Source organism: Pelophylax lessonae (genome assembly GCF_965119305.1).
Source record: "Pelophylax lessonae genome assembly, chromosome: 2".
In the NCBI taxonomy this organism is placed as follows: Eukaryota; Metazoa; Chordata; class Amphibia; order Anura; family Ranidae; genus Pelophylax; species Pelophylax lessonae.
The window spans coordinates 692,923,549-692,942,694 of record NC_138769.1 but is presented as its reverse complement, the minus strand read 5'-3'; the positions used below and the strand labels follow the sequence as shown (position 1 = coordinate 692,942,694).

The following is a 19,146-nucleotide window of genomic DNA, read 5'->3' as shown; positions in this document are numbered from 1 at the left end:
TCAGTGCGTACCACTGCCGGCCTGCTTCCTCTGTGATTAAACACAGCAGGAGCTGATTGGCAGGTACAGCGGATTTGAGGTCTGCCGTCACCCACCGATGCTTCGGTACACTGACAGGATGGCGGTCTGCCTATGCAAACAAGTGTTCCGTCACTACAGAAGACATGGATCCTGTGTCTCTGCTAAGCAGGGGCAACGAGCCATGCCTTCTTCCAGTACAAACACCTCCCCCACAGTAGTAAAACACTGGTCAGGCACACAGTTAACCCTTTGATCGCCCCTGATGATAACACCTTCCCAGCCAGTGTCATTAGTACAGTGACAGTGCATATTTTTTAGCACTGATCACTGTATTGGTGTCAATGGTCCCCAAAAAAGTGTCAAAAGTGTCAGTTAGTGTCCCGACTGTCCACAGAAATATCACAGTCCCGCTCAGTGGCGGCTGGTGCTCTAAATTTTTTGGGAGGGGGGCGCAAATAGAAAAAACGCTGTAAAAAAATTGTGTGACATTGAGGTCCTAAAAGTCTGAAAGGGGCCTTTAGTAATTAAGGTATAGTGTGCCCCCTTCAATGCAGAGTGACCACAGCGTGCCCCCTTTCAATGCACAGTGACCAGCGTGCCCCCTTTCAGTGCACAGTGACCAGCGTGCCCCCTTTCAATGCACAGTGACCAGCGTGCCCCCTTTCAATGCAGAGAGATCAGCGTGTCCCCTTTTCAATGCAGAGAGACCAGCGTGCCCCCTTTTCAATGCAGAGAGACCAGCGTGCCCCCTTTCAATGCACAGTGACCAGCGTGCCCCCTTTCATTGCACAGTGACCAGCGTGCCCCCTTTCAATGCAGAGACCAGCGTGCCCCCTTTCAATGCAGAGACCAGCGTGCCCCCTTTCAATGCAGAGACCAGCATGCCCCCTTTCAAAGCAGAGACCAGCGTGCTCCCTTTCAATGCAGAGATCAGCGTGCCCCCTTCAATGCAGAGACCAGCGTGCCCCCTTTCAATGCAGAGACCAGCATGCCCCCTTTCAAAGCAGAGACCAGCGTGCTCCCTTTCAATGCAGAGATCAGCGTGCCCCCTTCAATGCAGAGACCAGCGTGCCCCATCAAGGCACAGACCAGCTTGCCCCCTTCAATGCAGAGACCAGCATGCCCCCATTAATGCAGAGACCAGCGTGCCACTTTTCAATGCAGAGACTAGCGAGCCCCCTTTCAATGCAGAGATCAGCGTGCCCCCTTCTATGCAGAGATCAGTATGCCCCCTTCTATGCAGAGACCAGCGTGCCCCCTTCTATGCAGAGACCAGCGTGCCCCCTTCAATGCAGAGACCAGCATGCCCCCTTCAATGCAGAGATCAGCGTGCCCCCTTCAATGCAGAGACCAGCGTGCCCCCTTCAATGCAGAGACCAGCGTGCCCCCTTTCAATGCAGAAATCAGCATGCCCCCTTCAATGCAGAGATCAGCGTGCCCCCTTCAATGCAGAGATCAGCGTGCCAAGCCCCCCCCCCCCATTGAGACCAGTGCACTTACCTGTAACGGCGGTTTCTCTTCAGTCCCCGCATCTCCTCGAGTCCTCAGTCCTCCCGCCTCCTCCTCGGCCAATGGCATGGGGTTTGCCTTTCGACCAATCAGGAAGCGGGTCTCGGACCCGCTTCCTGATTGGCCAGGAGGAGGATTCGTGTGACAATAGCATTTTAATTTGCTATTGTCACACAATGGGTGGTCTCGGGGCGCGCTGTTCTGCGCCCCGGGCTCACCCTTTGCTAAAGCCTATTAGAGCCTCTGGCTCTAATCAGGTGACTAAAAAAAAAACCCCATTGAACTCCATGCGTCTAGCACCCCGCATGTAGATTAGGGGGCCGGACGCATGGATAATAAAAAATTAATAAAAATATCCCATAGTTTGTAGACAGTATAACTTTTCCACAAATCAATCAACGCTTTTTGGGATTTTACTTACCAAAAATAGGTAGCAGGATACATATTGGCCTAAACTGATGAAGAAATTAGATTTTTTACATTTTTTTATTAGATAGGTTTTATAGCAGAAAGTAAAAAATATTGTTTCTATTTCAAAATTGTCGGCCTTTTTTGTTTATAGCGCAAAAAATAAAAACCGCAGAGGTGATCAAATACCACCAAAAGGAAGCTCTATTTGTGGGTAAAAAAATACATAAATTTGGTTTAGGTACAGCATGGCATGACCGCACAATTGTCAGGTAAAGCAACGCAGTGCCGCATCACAAAAAATGGCCTGGTCATGATGGAGGGTAAACCTTCCAAAACTGAAGTGGTTAAAGAAAGTGGAGCCAAACTCATGAAGTGAAAATGTTATAGGAAACCTATAAATGGTAAATTGTGCCAAAGCAGTACCATGATTTACCTTTTTCCTTGAGTTCGTCCTGAAAAATAGCAGTGCCTCCCCCCCCCCCCCCACTTTGCCTAGGCACTGTTCTGTAGCCCCACCTATGGATATTTGCAGTGTAAGATCATCAAAGGCCCTGGTGCCTCTGTCTGGAGGTTGATATACTAAAGTCAACTAGGCTGTTTGCTTTGCAAGGGAAGTTGCCCTTTGCAAGGGAATTTTCCCCAGAACTGAAAGTGAAGGTGTTGAAATGTTACTTTGCAAAGAATACCCAATCATATGCATGAAAAAATACAGCATTTTTGCTTGCATATGATTGGATAATGGAAGTACACCTTATTCCCTAAACTCTAGGGATCATTCCTTTGCAATGTGAACAGTTTATTTGCCTTTAGTAAATTACCCCCCCCCCCCCTAGTCTCTTGAGATTTGAGGATTGGAGTGAGATTCAGTGAAATTCATCTTTTGCTTCTCACCGTTCTCCTTGCTGGAGACCAAGTTGTACCTGAGGATCTGGGGAAAAAGGACCTCCCTGCTTCTGCTTCATCCATTTTGTGGCTCTGTGTTTTCTCCACCATTCCTGCCATGTAGATATTCCCATACAAGTCATCAGATCATAAGCCATTTGGGGGACAGCTCTGACTTGAAAAAGCAAAACCCACCCTACCAAGATGGCCATCTCCACACAGGGACATGGTGGAGATCAAGGCCTGAAAAGTCAGTGATGGGGAGAAGGTCACCTGCAGAAAAACTATAGGAAATAAAGGGGACTAGTATGTTGCTGTCTGGAAGTGCTTGTGCACACAATAGAGGAAAATGTACATTATACCATACAAACTCTGGAATTCTGCCAACAACCCTTTCCTTATTCTATTTAAAATGGACCGGAAGTCAAACATTGACTTAGAGTGATACTAAACACACACTGTTTATTTACATTGTCCCTTCTATTTCTGTATGTGGATGATGGAATTGTAATTTTTTAACCACTTGCCGACCAGCTGCCGTATAACAGTTATACGGCCGAAGGTCAGCAGGTTCCTGTACCTCGCCAGTGGGGAAGCCGATCTAAAGGGCCAGTGGCTGTGATTGCCCCCGGGCACCTGCGATCGCTCCCCGTGAAGAGAGAACAGCAGTTTGCTGTTGTCAACACAGCAGACCCTTGTTCTTTCAGGAATCAATACAGAGCTTCTGTGTTCCTCCTATTTAGGAACACAGGTCTCTGTATTGATTTCACAAGTCCATCCCCCCTACAGTTACAAAGCACCCCTAAGGCTCACATTTAATCCTTTGATCACCCCTGGGTTAACCCCCTTCCCTGCCAATGTCCTTATTACAGTAACCGTACATATTTTTAGCACTGATTACTGTAGTAATATTACTGGTCCCCCCCAAAAGTGTCCCCCCAATTGCGGCCGCCGGCCCCATAGATCGGCCTCCCCGCTGGCGAGTGGGCCCCCAGGATCGCTCCCGCGAACCGCCTTACCTGTACATAGTACATGTATATAGGCGGCAATTGGTGGGCGAGTGGTTAAAATAAATCAATACATCTGCAAATGGTGTGTATTGATATTTTTGGCGTATGGTCAGAACTAGAGATGGGCTCGGGTGTGTTCGTGGTCCCACATGCCCGATCCCGCCAGGAAGCCGACACTGCACACAGCTAATCACAGACAGTGAGACATGTCCCAATCTGTGCAGCTGCTGATCAGGAAAGGTCTCACTGCTTGTGATTAGCCGTGTGCAGTGTCTGCTTCCTAGCGGGATCGGGCAGGTGGGACTCCCGAACACACCCAAGCCCATTCCTAAATGTGTTTTTAGATGTTTTTAGTTTTTTTGGTTATCACACTAACATAAAGTATTGTACATTATTTGATGGTCTGGTATTGTGATTTGTGTATTTGTAGGTTTATTTGTGTAGTAGTCATTCGTTTGTGGCTTTCAATCAGCACCCAGAATCAGGGGAGGACTGGGCCAGGGGGCAGGGGGACAACTGCCCCCTGGGCTGCTCTGATGCCCCGTAAAAAGGCTTCACCGCTTCTGCCACAGACATGCCTAAAGGATTCCTGGTGAAGAGAAGTGAAAAAAGTCCCCGCCACTGACCTACTGAGTGTGGGTTGAAGACAAGGACAGAGCGCAGCCCCCCCCCCCCCTAGCATGGATGCTGTAAACTGTGACTGAAAAAAGGCCAGTTCCATGCCTCACTGTGCCCCACTGGAGCCTCTCCTCCCCGGCCAGCCCCTACCGAGCTGTCCCAGCTCCCCCCAACTGCCCCATGCTGGCCAGGTTGGGAACTCGGATTCAGCCGGTGAGTAGAGAATACCTGGAGCAGGGCTTCAGCCTGGAATGGGGGTCAGGAGGAGGACGAAGAGAGGGAGAGTGGGAGGGGGGGCCGAGTCACTGCACCATGGACCTCTGGTTTGTACTTGCCCCCTGGGCTGAAAGTTGCCAGTCTGCCCCTGCCCATGAATGGCGAATGCTAGCACGTTTGCGATTACAAGGCATTTAATCGAAGATAGGTTTGTGTATTTTCTCTGCATGTTTTACTTCTATACACTGAAAACGTAAGAAAGGAAGGGAGAACCTGAAAGTTTACATATGCCGTGAATCACTGAGCTTATTAAGTGCAAATTCATTTAGGTGTCAGTTATCGGTGAATGCTACAACTATTTGTTTATTGGAGATGGAAACCAAATCATTTGAACAATTTCTCTTTGCTCAAACGTTTGTTGCCATGGAAACTGCTTTGCACTTACGATACAGTCCTGCTCTCAGCTATAAAGTTTCCCTTGAACCTCTCATGGCACCCCCACTGGCATGCATGAGAATGTTAGGTTTGGTGACCCTGGATGCTCAATACTCCAGGCACCTCCTACACTACATGTGTATTACTGCTATGATATAGAGGGATATAAAAAGAGGAGACAGTGGAGTCTTTCAGGCCGACAACGCTAAGCTACTGCCTCCCAATTTGCAGCAACGTTGTCAGCCTGGTGTTTGCATTCCTTCAGTTGACCATTGGGCTGCCTACCAGGTCTATTAGGAAGACATCCCAATGGCCATGTGAACAGAAAATCGCACACGGATGATGTTAGACCTTGTTTCGTTTTATTAGATGTGGACAAATTAGACTTCAGCTCCGCCTGGGACCACTCTAACGTGTTTAATTGCAGTGGCCAAACTGGAAGAGCATGCATGAAGACCGTAACTAGCATGGGGACAAGGTGCTATGGAGTGGGGGCAGCACTCCCCATTTTGAAGGCATGTAGTCTGGTTATGGATCGGGGGGGAGCTTGCTCATCAACGCCCCTTTCCTGGCCTGCCAGGCTGCATGCTCATAGAATGGTCTGGTATGGATTTGGGGGGGATCCTATGCCACTTAAAAGAGAAAAATTGGCATGGGGGTTACCCTCAATATCTATACCAGACCTAAGGACTGGGTATGGATTTGGGGGGGGGGATCCTACACCATTTAAAAGAAAAAAATTGGCATGGGGGTTACCATCAATATGTATACCAGACTTAAGGACCGGGTATGGATTTTGGGGAGGACCCTACACCGTTTTCTTTTTAGCGTGGTGTGGTGTTCCTCTTAAAATCCATACCATACCTAAAGGGCATGGTATGGATTGAAGGGAGACCCCTGTGGCGTTTTTGTTTTTTTTAATTTTCTATGGACATATGTAGCACCCTCCTAGGTAGGTGCTAGGAAAAAGCATATGGGTGGCCCTGTCTGCATATCAGGGGGGTCTGATCATTTAGTTAGGCTGTCACATGTTTCCAAGTGTGACCTATTGAGAATGGGGAGTCTCCCCACTGTTTCCAATGAGGGCTCTTATTGGACAGTGGAGGAAATCTAGCCAATAACACACTAGGGCTTATGGCTATCTCAGTGGGCGGAGTTTGCCGCAATGCACCCTGGGATGAGTTACAAGTCTGAGGGGAGCATGTGACAGGGTGTCTTTGGCTGGAAGCAGGGTCCCAGGAGGAGGGTGATGGCTGTCTCTCCTCCTGTCAGCGGTAGTGAAGGTGTCCTGGACAGTTGGCCTAGAGGACGAAGGTTGAGCTGAGCTGCAGAGAGAGGGATCCAGAGTGCTGTGGACCGAGTGGAGCTGCTGGACAGAAGTTTCGGGGAAAAACAGTGTCGTGAGTACTTGAAACCACCCAGGGGTCTGCCTAGGAGAGGGGACCACTCCAGAAGGTCAGAGGGATCCGGGAGCCAGCTAACCTGTGGAGAAGGCTTAGAGAAAGGGGGTGCCAGTGTCTAAGCCCTGAAGATAAGTGAGAGAAAGAGGGTGCTGGTATGGGCCCTGAAGTGTTTAGCAGCGCAGCAGTAGTACAAGTAGCTACCTCAGCAAGGAGGGCTTAAGGGAGCTCAAGAGGACTTCTTTATGTGGGAAAGCAGTCCAAAGTTAGTTTGGAATTAACAGGCAGCAAGTCAGCGTTAACCAGCGTCAACCGGCGTTGACCGGCATCTAGCCAGCGTCAAGTCAGCGCTAATCTGCATTTTCAGTTGTCCCTAGCAAATTGTGCATAGTTGAGCCAAAGGAGTATCCCACTCATCCCCTTCTCCCATCCAAGTTCTCAAATAAACCTAAAAAACCCAAAGATACTGGACTGGTCATTGTCTCAGTGCTCACAGAGAAACATGCACAAAGGTACTTTTGTTGCACCCGGTGACCCAGGGGGACCAATATCCAGCAAAACGGCTGGGAATCCTGCTACACAGCAAAATCAGCAATGGTTTTTTTTTTCATCCATTGTTAAGGACATGGCAGCTGGCTTCCCAGCCCCGCTCCTTAAGAACCTGTTGACTGTGCGCTCGACAAAAAGTAAAGGTGTTCGGTGAACACCTGAATGTGCGATGTTACTCCAGTGTATTAATGGAGTTTAAACAGTATAGGTACTTATTTATAATAAAGTTTTATCATTTAAAGTTTTACATAGCTATACCTGCAAACAGGGCCAGCCTAATTTTCTGACTAAAGGTAAACTTTAAGCCCATTTGAAACTTGTACATGCAAAACTGCATGTACTGTACATTAGTTCCGTGTACAGGGCAAAATAGAATATTAGGCTATTCTCTCTCAAACATTATTCAAGCAGAATGGGAAAATACCGCATTATGGCAACTAGATGGAGCCGGCAATCACAGTAAATAAGAAGTTTTGTTCCTATGATCACCAGCTCCATCTAGTGGTATTTACCTGTTTCGCTCTATTCTTATGAATAAAACTTTAGCGAAAATAGCCTAATATTCGATGTTGCCCCATTTGCACAGAAAAAATGCACATGCAGTTTCACAGGATGGATTAAAAATGCTATGTTGGAAGATTCTTTTGTGAATTGTATATTTCTTCAAGATTTTCTACTTTTCCAGACGGCACTATATTCCTGAGGAAGAAATTAATTTGAAACGTGTTGGATTTTTCATTCCATCTAAGCAAGTTGTAATCAGCAACCTCATGGTTTTGCAGCAAAGAATGGCCTTGGTAGTACCACTCAGTAAATGTGTAACACCCAATGCAACATATTGTGTTAAACAAATTGATGCTTTGCACATACAATTAACAATTACAATGTTAATGGTGATTTTAACTGATTGCAATAAATGTTGTAAGAGTTTTGTATACTGTACATTTGTGCATTATTACTGGTTATTTGTGTAGCACCCTCCAGTGTGCAACTAGTATACGTAAATGTAATTTGTTGACTCATAGTAGTTGTGGGAGTCGGTAATTGGGTGAGGTTACTCTAGTTCAGGCTGGAGGGCTCTACAGGGCAGGTCTCTGGTACTAGAAGCTTGGAGAAGCTTCTGAAAGTTAGTGGCTGGAGAGTAGGAGGTCCTGATCTGCATACTTGAGGGAATCTGGCCAAACCCCAGGCAGAAGAAACTGACAGGGTTGCTGGATCAGCCCTAAATATGGTGAAGCCATGTCAGCAGGGGAGTTGGGTGGATGGAGTGCTGAGGTTGCTGTCATGATGCCTGGGAGGGAACCCCATGGCTTGGGGCTCTGCATCCAGGCTGGAGCTGAGGAAAAGAAGGAGTGGTAGCCTACAAGAGGGAATCTCCATTAACTTTGGGTCTTGTGCAGAATATATCCTGGCTGGCATGGGAAGATCTGGACAGTTGGAGACCTGAACAGGAGTCGTGCTCAGTGAAGCAGGAAGCAAGGGGCAGTGTGAGTACCTCAGCACACCCATGGGCATACAAGGGGAAAGACCGCCAGATGTAGCATACTTTCCAGGGGCAGTATTGTGCTAAATCTCAATCCCTTGCCCTGGCGCATTCTTCAGAGCAGGCGGGTGGGCTGGTAGTCAAGCAACCAGGTGGGCTAGTAGTATCTACAAGCATGATGCATCAGAACTGTGTGAGGTTCTACTGAGGAGACACTAAACTCCTGCATACAGTTTGGGACTTTGTGTTATTTCTCTAAAGGGGACTGAGTGCTCCTGGTTCATAAAGAACTTTGTAACTGATCCACAGAGATTGTGATTATTCCAGAGGGAGTACAGTGCAGGATCTTCATTTCTGTTTACATAGAGAAGGAAGTTTAACCTCATCTGTTGTTCTTCAAGTCAAGTTGGGCATCCTGTAATAATAATAATAATCCCTATATCCCATCCAAGATGGGCTGATTTCTTTTGCCTGGATGTAAGATGGAAATGTGTGTTGCCATGCTATGCAGAAATAGGTAGACTCGAGCTCCAATGGCTCCTTCGGAGGTAGTGCTTTATTTGGTTTCCCTCAAAGTCTCGAATAGAGGATTGTAAAATGAAATTGCTAGAATACAGGAATGGTGGCAACCCGTTTCCCTAACTGAGTAGACTATATTGTTTGATATGTCTTGTTTTTTGTATATTTCATACAGTTTTATTGCAATTATACACATTGATTGAACACTAAATCTTCCTTCAGCCAACCTTCTTCAATTACTGCTCTCGAAAGCCAAAACCAGTTCCCAAACACAATTACAATCAAAAACTTGAATGTGTTAACTTACATATATACAGGTTTGGCATGGATTCCCTTGCATTCTCTTTCTATTCATTGCCACTCTGTATTTTTTTTGTTTTTTGGAAAATGGCTTTGCCACAGCCCAGCCACACATACCTCAAGAAGCTTCAACATTTTTAAAGGTCATACAACTGCCCTGTTATGAGTGGAGGGGATGTAGAGATCCCTGTGTAAGATAATCAAACCTATCTAACTGCTGAATGCTGAGAGTTCCTGGTCCAGTCTTTCTCCAGACTAAATAAGCATAATAAATAAATTAATAATTTAAAAAAATGAGAAATTAAGAGAAGAAAAGGGTAAGGGGAAGGGAATTGAAAGATAGACAGCCTGTGCTGAAGTGGAAGTAAAAACAAAGGAAGATGAATCCTGAGCAGAACGCAAAAAAAAAAAAAAAAACATTTCATCATGTCCAGGTTAATGTGACAGAATTCCTCAAATCTGACCTTATGCCTCAGTGGAAATGACAGATCTAATGTCCATATCACAATTGCACAGTAGGGCCAATAAAAATGCAAACCTGTCAGCCATTTTTAAATTTTCAAAGTAAAACCCCTGCCTTAGAACAGGCACCACAGGTTTCCAGCTAACACCTTCATCTGGAAAACTCTTGTCAGTGGTTTCACTTTCAACCAGAAGCCTTACCAGACTTCAGAATTAAGCCCCCCAACTCCCCCTTTTTTGTCTCTAATGCCTCGTACACACACAATGATTATCTTTTGTCCAGTGTTGTTGTGTTGGTTGAAATGTGCTCTAGACTGCACACAAATTTTCGGACGTTGGCCGAAAATTCACGGCCAACTATCGTTGCGTGTGTACGAGGCATTAGATATTCTCAAAGACTAGATCAGCTTTTCTCAACTTTTTCAAAACAGATAAACCCTTAAAATAACTTTTGGATCTCAGAGAATCTCTACTAAATATTACTACATCTACAACTCATGATACATTAGTGTGATGGTCAGTGGGAAGAATGCCCTTTACACTTGTGGTCATTGGGATTGCACCAATTGTTACCCATTTACCCCTTTACAGCTAGCTAAAAAAGATCAATGGTGAGTAGGAAGTATCTGAGAGGCAGAAATTGCTCATTGCTCAAGGAACCTTCTAGCAACCTCTAGAGGAACCTTAGGGTTCCATGGAACCCTGGTTGAGAAACCCAGGGCTAGGGGATATCAGTTGATAGGGGAATCAGGCCTCTAATAACACAGTGTAACTAACTTCACAGAGGCTGTCTAAAAGCTATTGCAGGAATCTCAGGCAGAATTTTTACTTTTAAAAGTTTTAAATAGCTTAATAATGTTATAGAATTGTGATAGAAAAATTGACTATCTGGAGGAAATTCAATAAAGGAAAAGGAATTGGCAGCACTCCAGGTTGAGTCAAAATCCAGATTTATTGACTGGACATCCAAATATGACAATCGTGACAAGTTAGACGCGTTTCACACACTGACTGTGTGCTTAATCATTGGAGGAAATTCACACAAACACCGGTAGAACATACAAACGAAGTTCCTATAGCGTCTTAGCTAAAGCCAGGCCCCCAATTCTGTACAATAATAAACTTTATAATGCTATGCACACAGGTAAGAACGTATCAAAAACTGACTACCAATCCTCATCTAAACCAACATGGTTTTTTTAAAAAAACATGAAACCAAAAATCACTTTGCCATATTTTTACATTGACTTACAGTATCTCAATTTCAGATATCTGTTAGGGCCTTCCTTATGTCTTTATGTACATTAGAGACATAACAAATGAAGGCAGTAAGAGTATACTTTATATGATTTTAATTCATTATAAATATTTTGTTCAAGCAAGGAATTTCTTACCTTCAGTGTGTACAGCAGAAACATACGTCCAGTTGTACCTTTTGACAATATCCACCATGGCTCTAGCTTGTTGAGCATCAGAAGGGACCACTCTCATGAAATACTTATACAAGGTCTTGTCGCTCAGGTCCATGCTTGTTGCAGAATAAGCAATCTGAGGTATATTGAAAAGTTGTAACAAATTCTGGACTTGAATGGCCACCGAGCTGGATCCAGGCCCTATAACTCCAACGATGGGCTTCTTTGTATGGAATGCCGAAGAAGATCCATCAACACAACGGACCAGACCTTCCTCTTCCTCAGTAGAGATCAAAGAGTCTCTAATAAATTCTATACTCTGTTCCAACGCTACAGCAGAATGCCAGCAGGAATCGCGTATTTCACATCCGAGGGTTATGTTTGGCAAAATGTTAGGATCCGCATTGATTCTGTCAAGAGTGTGCAACATGGCTTCCACACGTTGAATTCCATACTGCTCTCTTATCTCTCCACATTTCCTTTCGTGAACCTTTTCAACTGTTGGCTGGTGATGAACTGAAAAGAGAGCCCCTATAATGATGTCCCCTGGCATATGGGCCACAACGCGTCTTTCGTTTGTCTGTGCCGATGCTGAAATCCCACCGCCATTACCAGAGCCATCCTTCTTTAAGAGCAGCAGCACCGTCAAAAAGTAAGGGAGCATTTTAGAATACAATTTATGCTGGAGAGGAGAGCATGGTGAAGCAAAATATTTTCAATGCAATCAACCTTCTATTCCTTGTTTGATGACTCTCCATGCACTACTTCCCACCATTTAACAAGCGTCCTTCCTGGGCAAAAGACCATCTATGGAGATCTTCACAATCAGTCCAAACTGTCATTCCCTGAAAAACAGAAGATCACATTATACTCAATACCTGTACAATTAAACTGTTTAGAGCAGCCTTTCTAAACCTTTTCAACATAGAGAAACCCTTGAAATAACTTTCTATATCTAAATAAATGACTATATCTATAACTCATATGGCACTTTTCCACTGCAAGTACCGGCTTGGCTCTACTCTGCCCTGCTTGGCCCGGTTTGCTTTTCCACTGCTGGTACCGCATGGTACGGTGTTGGAACGGTTCGGTACGGTACGGTATGGTTTGCTTTTCCACTAAAGTAGTACTAAAGTTAAGTGGGTGGGATAACAACGGGGTGGGTGGGATTCTCTGACCAATCTGACCAATCAGTGGCTAGTAGTGACTGCATGCAAAGGATTGTGGGATATGGTACCTCTTGGAACCACAATCGAGTAGGTACTGTTTTTGAGAGCCGTACCATTCGGTTCCATGCAGTGGAAAAGCGCCGTCGCACCGTACCGCACCAAACTGTTCCTACACCATACCATGCAGTACCAGCAGTGGAAAAGCACAAAAGCGAGCCGAACCGTTCAGTTCCATGCAGTGGAAAAGCGCCAATAGTACATTAGTGTGATGGTCAGCGGGAAGAATGCTCCTTACACTTCTGGATATTGGGAAGAATTACCCCCTTACAGATAGCTAAAAAGATCAACCTTGTCAGTGGGAACTTATCTGAGAAACAGAAATTGCTCATTGCTCAAGTAACCCCTAGCAACCTCTGGAGGAACCCTACAGTTCCATAGAACCCTGGTTTAGTGTTTATCTAAACCAAAACTTTTTTTGGATAGAAATGGATTAGAACTGTTATTTTTTTATATTCTGTCTGTGTCACCTTTAGGGAGTCACGCTCTCTTTTTGTCTTAATAACAACAGTCAGTGAGTGAAATTCAAAAATGTAGGTTGTCACTAGAACAAGAGTAGTGGACAAATCTTCTAATGAGGACACTTGTTCTGGTGACAACGGTCTAAGAGGGGATTTCCCTCAATTTAGAGAGACTTCCTCTAATGTCCTGTTGTGTCCACAGGACAAGAAAAAAGGGGAAATCTCCCTAAAAGCACAAAGATGGCAAAGTAAAAAGAAAAAAAACCATGGGTTTAATTCTTCCATACGGCAGATTAAGGGCTCATTTTGTGATCAGAGCAATGTGGTTCTCTCTGCACTATCTTTAATTGTTTAAGAAGAATTCCAGATATAGATATGTATACATATTTATATTTATATTGGTCTAGCTTGAGTCAATGTAACTAAGTATGTATTATGTACTATGTATTCCATGCCTATGGGATCCCTCTAAGTGCCGGTTCACACTTATGCGATGCGGGAAGGCTGCGAATTCGCAGCCTGTTCCCACATCGCAAACGCACCCCTGGCAGTTCACACTGCCATATGCGATACGTTGGGGGTGTCAATGTAATCTTAACGACACCCCCAGTTTGATCGCATATCGCAGTGCGATCTTACAGTTCGCACAGGATCGGATCGCACAAGTGTGAACCGCTGTGCGATCCGATCCTGATGTGGCTGCAAAAAAGGGTCCTGTGCGTCTTTGCTGCGGGTGCGGTGCGAATTTAGCCATACAAAGTGTATGGCTAAACTCGCACCGCACAGCCGATCGCATGTAATGAAGGAGCAGTGCGCTCCGACATTACATGCTATCGCCGCAGCCGCATCAGTGTGAACCGGCACTAAAGGTTGCAAATCATTGTAGTAGACACAACTACTCCAGTGATCACCACTAGCATCTGAGTCCTGTGCCGAGTGGCTGCCCTGCTGCATTGTGAACACACAAGGTCACTGGCTCAGCACGGGCGCCATCCAGAGAATGTTTTCTCAATACAAAGCCTTTTCTGATTAGACAAGCTGGAGAAGCAAAGTGGTGACTTCAAGCTCTCCACCTCATCCAATCAGAGAAAATGCAAAACATTCTCTGAATGGTGCCCATGCCGAACTTATATATAGCTGTTTTAAGGAGTTCTGGATAAAAAGTCACAGCTCTGAACGTTACAGAGCAAGTCCAGTTAACCACTTTACGTCTGCTCACAGTAATACTTCTGCGGCAGAGTGGCTCGTTATCGTCTGACGACGTAGTATTAACGTCGTCAGACACTCCCCCTTCTGGGCGGCGCTTGCGCGCCGCCGGAGGCTCGCTCCCACTGTTTTCATTCACAGCGGGAGTCGGGCCAGGGGAGGAGCAGCGGCGATCGCCGCTGCTCTGCCCCGATCGCCGGGGATCTAGTGTGGAGATCCGCCCGCCTGTGTAAACACAAGCAGACGGATCTCCATAGTGACAGGGAGTGACAGATCGGACTGTTCAGCATAGCTGGACATCCGATCTGTCCATGAATCACTCAGTCACCTCCCCCCTACACGTCAGTAAGCACCAGGCATACATTAACCCCTCCCTCTCCAATAAAATTAACCCCTTCCCTGCCAGTGTCATTTTTACAGTAACAGTGCATATATATAGCACTGATTACTGCAGTAATGTCACTGGTACCCCCAAAAGTGTCAAAAATGTCAGTCAAGGGTCCGATCTGTCCGCCGCAATGTCGCAGTCCCACAAAAAAAATCGCAGATCGCCGCCATTACGCGTTAAAAAAAAAACACCAAAAATGACAGAAATCTTTCCCTTTGTTAGTAAAGCAATAACTTTTGCGTAAACCAATCAAAATATGCTTATTGCGATTTTTTTTACCAAACATAGGTAGCAGAAAACAAATTGGCCAAAAATTTTTTAAAAAATTGGTTTTTACATCTTTTTTGGGGGGAATTTCATATAAAAAAATGTTAAAAATATTGTTATTTTTTCAAAATAAACGCTCTTTTTTGTTTATAGCGCAAAAAGTAAAAATCGCACAGGTGATAAAATACCACCAAAAGAAAGCTCTGTTTGTGGGAAAAAAAGGACGTAAATTTCGTTTGGGTACGGCGTCGCACGACCGCGCAATTGTCAGTTGAAGTCGCACAGCGCCGAATCGCAAAAAGTGGCCCAGACGTAAGACAGCAAAATCCTCCGGTGGTAAAGTGGTTAAATGTGACCTAAATGTGAACTACTACTAGATCTACCATGACCTGGATACGTCAATATTTTTATGCAATCTAAAAAATAATTTTCCTGGTACATTAGCGAAATGGACTGGATTGGTATGGGAGGCCTTCCTAGTACAGGATGACACGCTCTCTTGCACTGTCACCTTGTCACATGTTTTCCAAATGGAGACAACAAAGGGATGTGATGCAACACATGCACAGACATAGACCACTGTTGTCACCATCAGTAAACCTGCCTTGAACAATAATGTGCAGCCATCACTAGAGTGCATGTAGACTGGAAGTGGCTGCTAGGAATGGCAGGGCTGAGATGCATCAAAAGTGAAAACGGCATCTATTTTCTTTTAAAATTGGAAATTGTTCAGGATTCATTGTGCTTTACCAAACTTTAAGTAGAAGAAAATTCTAACTATAGTTATTCTTAAAAAAATTCCCTTTCCCCTCTTCCTACCTATCTTGCCTTTAGATGGAATTTGGGGAGATAGGAAATGGACGCAGACAGGTTAGAAGCATACACCAAACTTTTAGGTTGGAAATTGCCGTTAATCTCACAAAAACAGAATATAAAAGGTCAAATTGTGGCAAAAAAAAAAAAACCTTCAGTGAAACACAGCTGTGGAGTTTGTAAAGGAGAATGTATGAGAAGGTCACTTCTAATAAAATATGTAAAAATTACATTTAAAATCCTGTATACATTTTGTATCCATGCGAAAAATGTAAAGGTCATCATCCATTTTCCAGATTAGATTATATGAAAAGAAAGATAAATCTCTAGAGGTGCCATTTCAGGGAGCAAAGAGGCAATTACCAATAACAGAATTTCTTTTATATACTATCATAAAAAATAAAAGAGAGACTTAAGAATAGAATCTATAGTAGTTTTTTTTTTTAATGTTTAGTTATACTTGTGAAGGTGGCCATCTGTCCACAAATTCATTTGTCATTGTAAATCTTTTTCACAAAATCCTTATTCCTATATGCAGTGTTTGAGGACATACAGTGCTTTGCGAAAGTATTCGGCCCCCTTGAACTTTTCGACCTTTTGCCACATTTCAGGCTTCAAACAAAGTTATAAAACTGTAATTTTTTGTGAAGAATCAACAACAAGTGGGACACAATCATGAAGTGGAACGAAATTTATTGGAAATTTCAAACTTTTTTAACAAATGAAAAACTGAAAATTTGGGCGTGCAAAATTATTCAGCCCTCTTAAATTATTACTTTGTAGCGCCACCTTTTGCTGCGATTACAGCTGTAAGTCGCTTGGGGTATGTCTCTATCAGTTTTGCACATCGAGAGACTGAAATTTTTGCCCATTCCTCCTTGCAAAACAGCTCGAGCTCAGCGATGCAGAGCATTTGTGAACAGCAGTTTTTAGTTCTTCCCACAGATTCTCGATTGGATTCAGGTCTGGACTTTGACTTGGCCATTCTAACACCTGGATAGGTTTATTTGTGAACCATTCCATTGTAGATTTTTCTTTATGTTTTGGATCATTGTCTTGTTGGAAGACAAATCTCCGTCCCAGTCTGAGGTCTTTTGCAGACTCCATCAGGTTTTCTTCCAGAATGGTCCTGTATTTGGCTCCATCCATCTTCCCATCAATTTTAACCATCTTCCCTGTCCCTGCTGAAAAGCAGGCCCAAACCATGATGCTGCCACCACCATGTTTGACAGTGGGGATGGTGTGTTCAGGGTGATGAGCTGTGTTGCTTTTTCGCCAAACATAACGTTTTGCATTGTTGCCAAAAAGTTTGATTTTGGTTTCATCTGACCAGAGCACCTTCTACCACATGTTTGGTGTGTCTCCCAGGTGGCTTGTGGCAAACTTTAAACAACACTTTTTATGGATATCTTTAAGAAATGGACAGAGTCTCCCACCTCAGCTGTAGATCTCTGCAGTTCATCCAGAGTGATCATGGGCCTCTTGGCTGCATCTCTGATCAGTCTTCTCCTTGTGTGAGCTGAAAGTTTAGAGGGACGGCCAGGTCTTCGTAGATTTGCAGTGGTCTGATACTCCTTCCATTTCAATATTATCGCTTGCACAGTGCTCCTTGGGATGTTTAAAGCTTGGGAAATATTTTTGTATCCAAATCCGGCTTTAAAATTCTCCACAACAGTATCTCGGACCTGCCTGGTGTGTTCCTTGTTCTTCATGATGCTCTCTGCGCTTTAAACGGACCTCTGAGACTATCACAGTGCAGGTGCATTTATACAGAGACTTGATTACACACAGGTGGATTCTATTTATCATCATTAGTCATTTAGGTCAACATTGGATCATTCAGAGATCCTCACTGAATTTCTGGAGAGAGTTTGCTGCACTGAAAGTAAAGGGGCTGAATAATTTTGCACGCCCAATTTTTCAGTTTTTTATTTGTTAACAAAGTTTGAAATATCCAATAAATTTAGTTCCACTTCATGAATGCGTCCCACTTGTCGTTGATTCTTCACAAAAAATTACAGTTTTATATCTTTATGTTTGAAGCCTGAAATGTGGCAAAAGGCTGCAAAGTTCAAGGGGGGTGAATACTTTCGCAAGGCACTATATGTCTATATACACTATATTACTAAAACTATTGGGATGCCTGCCTTTATACGCACATGAACTTTAATGGCATCCAAGACTTAGTCTGTAGTGTTCAATATTGAGTTGGCCCACCCTTTGCAGCTATAACAGCTTCAACTCTTCTGGGAACGCTGTCCACAAGGTTTAGGAGTGTGTCTATGGGAATACTTGAGCATTCTTCCAAAAGCGCATTTGTGCAGTTAGGCACTGATGTTGGCAGTCTGCACACTAATTCATTCCAAAGGTGTTTTATCCAGTTGAGGTCAGGACTCTGTGGAGGCCAGTCAAGTTCCTCCACCCCAAACTTTGCTTTGTGCACTGGTCCAAATCAATTACTTGAAGGGGGGGATTATGGAGTGGTGTTGTTTCTTATGGGTTGGGCTTGGCCCCTTAATTCCAGTGAAGAGAACTTTCAAGGTGTCAGCATACCAAGACATTTTGGACAATTTCATGATCCCAACTTTGTGGGAACAGTTTGGGATGGCCCCTTCCTGTTCCAACATGACTGCGCACCAGTGCACAAAGCATGGTCCATAAAGACATGGGTGAGTGAGTTTGGGGTGGAGGAACTTGACTGGCCTGACCTCAACCCGATAGAACACCTTTGGGATGAAATAGAGCACAGACTGCGAGCTAGGCTTTCTCTCCAACATCAGTCCTTAACCTCACAAATGCGCTTCTGGAAGAATGGTCAAACATTCCCATAGACACTCCTAAACCTTGTGGACAGCCTTCCCAGAAGAGCTAAAGCTGTTATAGCTGCAAAGGGTGGGCCAACTCAGTATTGGACCCTACAGACTAAGACTGGGATGCCATTAAAGTTCATGTGGGTGTTAGGGCAGGCGCCACCAATACTTTTGGTAATATAGTGTATATATACGTACTGTATATATATAAATATATATACACACACACATTAGTTGATATATACACACCAATTAACGATAACATTATGATCACTGACAGCTAAAGTGAATAACATTTATGATCTCATTACAATGGCATCTTAAAGTTGGTGGGATATATTAAGCAGCAAGTAAACATGAACATTTTGTCCCTGGAGTTGATATGTTGAAAGCAATCAAAATGGGCAAGTGTAAGGATTTGAGAGACTTTGACAAGTACCCAAATTTTAATGGCTAGTAAACTGGGTCAGAACATCTTCAAAGCTGCAGCGCTTGTGGGATGTTCCAAAATGGTCCAAAGAAGTCAGAAACTGTCTGTTGCATATCATAAAAATATATAAACCCATGCTGTGCACAGGGAGATGACAATGCTCAAAGGTTTGATGCTTTCTCAGTTTATTCTATGATCGTCAAAGGCTATTCTACAGCTAAGAGATAAGGGTTAGATCACGTTGCCTGGAACAATACAACTCTCTGTCTAACTAGCAAAGCTTCCAAGGTCATTGTTGGCTATATTCTTAGAACTACA

At 44.2% G+C, this 19,146-nt stretch overlaps 1 protein-coding gene across 6 annotated transcripts in view; it reads right to left on the bottom strand.

Annotated features, from left to right (window-relative positions):
- The window catches only part of GRM5 (glutamate metabotropic receptor 5), a 557,322-nt gene that overhangs the window by 460,540 nt on the left and 77,636 nt on the right, over positions 1 to 19,146 (bottom strand). For all 6 annotated transcript variants that reach the window (XM_082245896.1, XM_082245895.1, XM_082245894.1 and 3 more), the window contains exon 2: positions 11,210 to 12,072. In XM_082245896.1, the coding sequence (XP_082102022.1) occupies positions 11,210 to 11,891 (682 nt within the window). In that variant the 5' untranslated portion in view covers positions 11,892 to 12,072. The remainder of the gene's footprint in view (positions 1 to 11,209; positions 12,073 to 19,146) is intronic.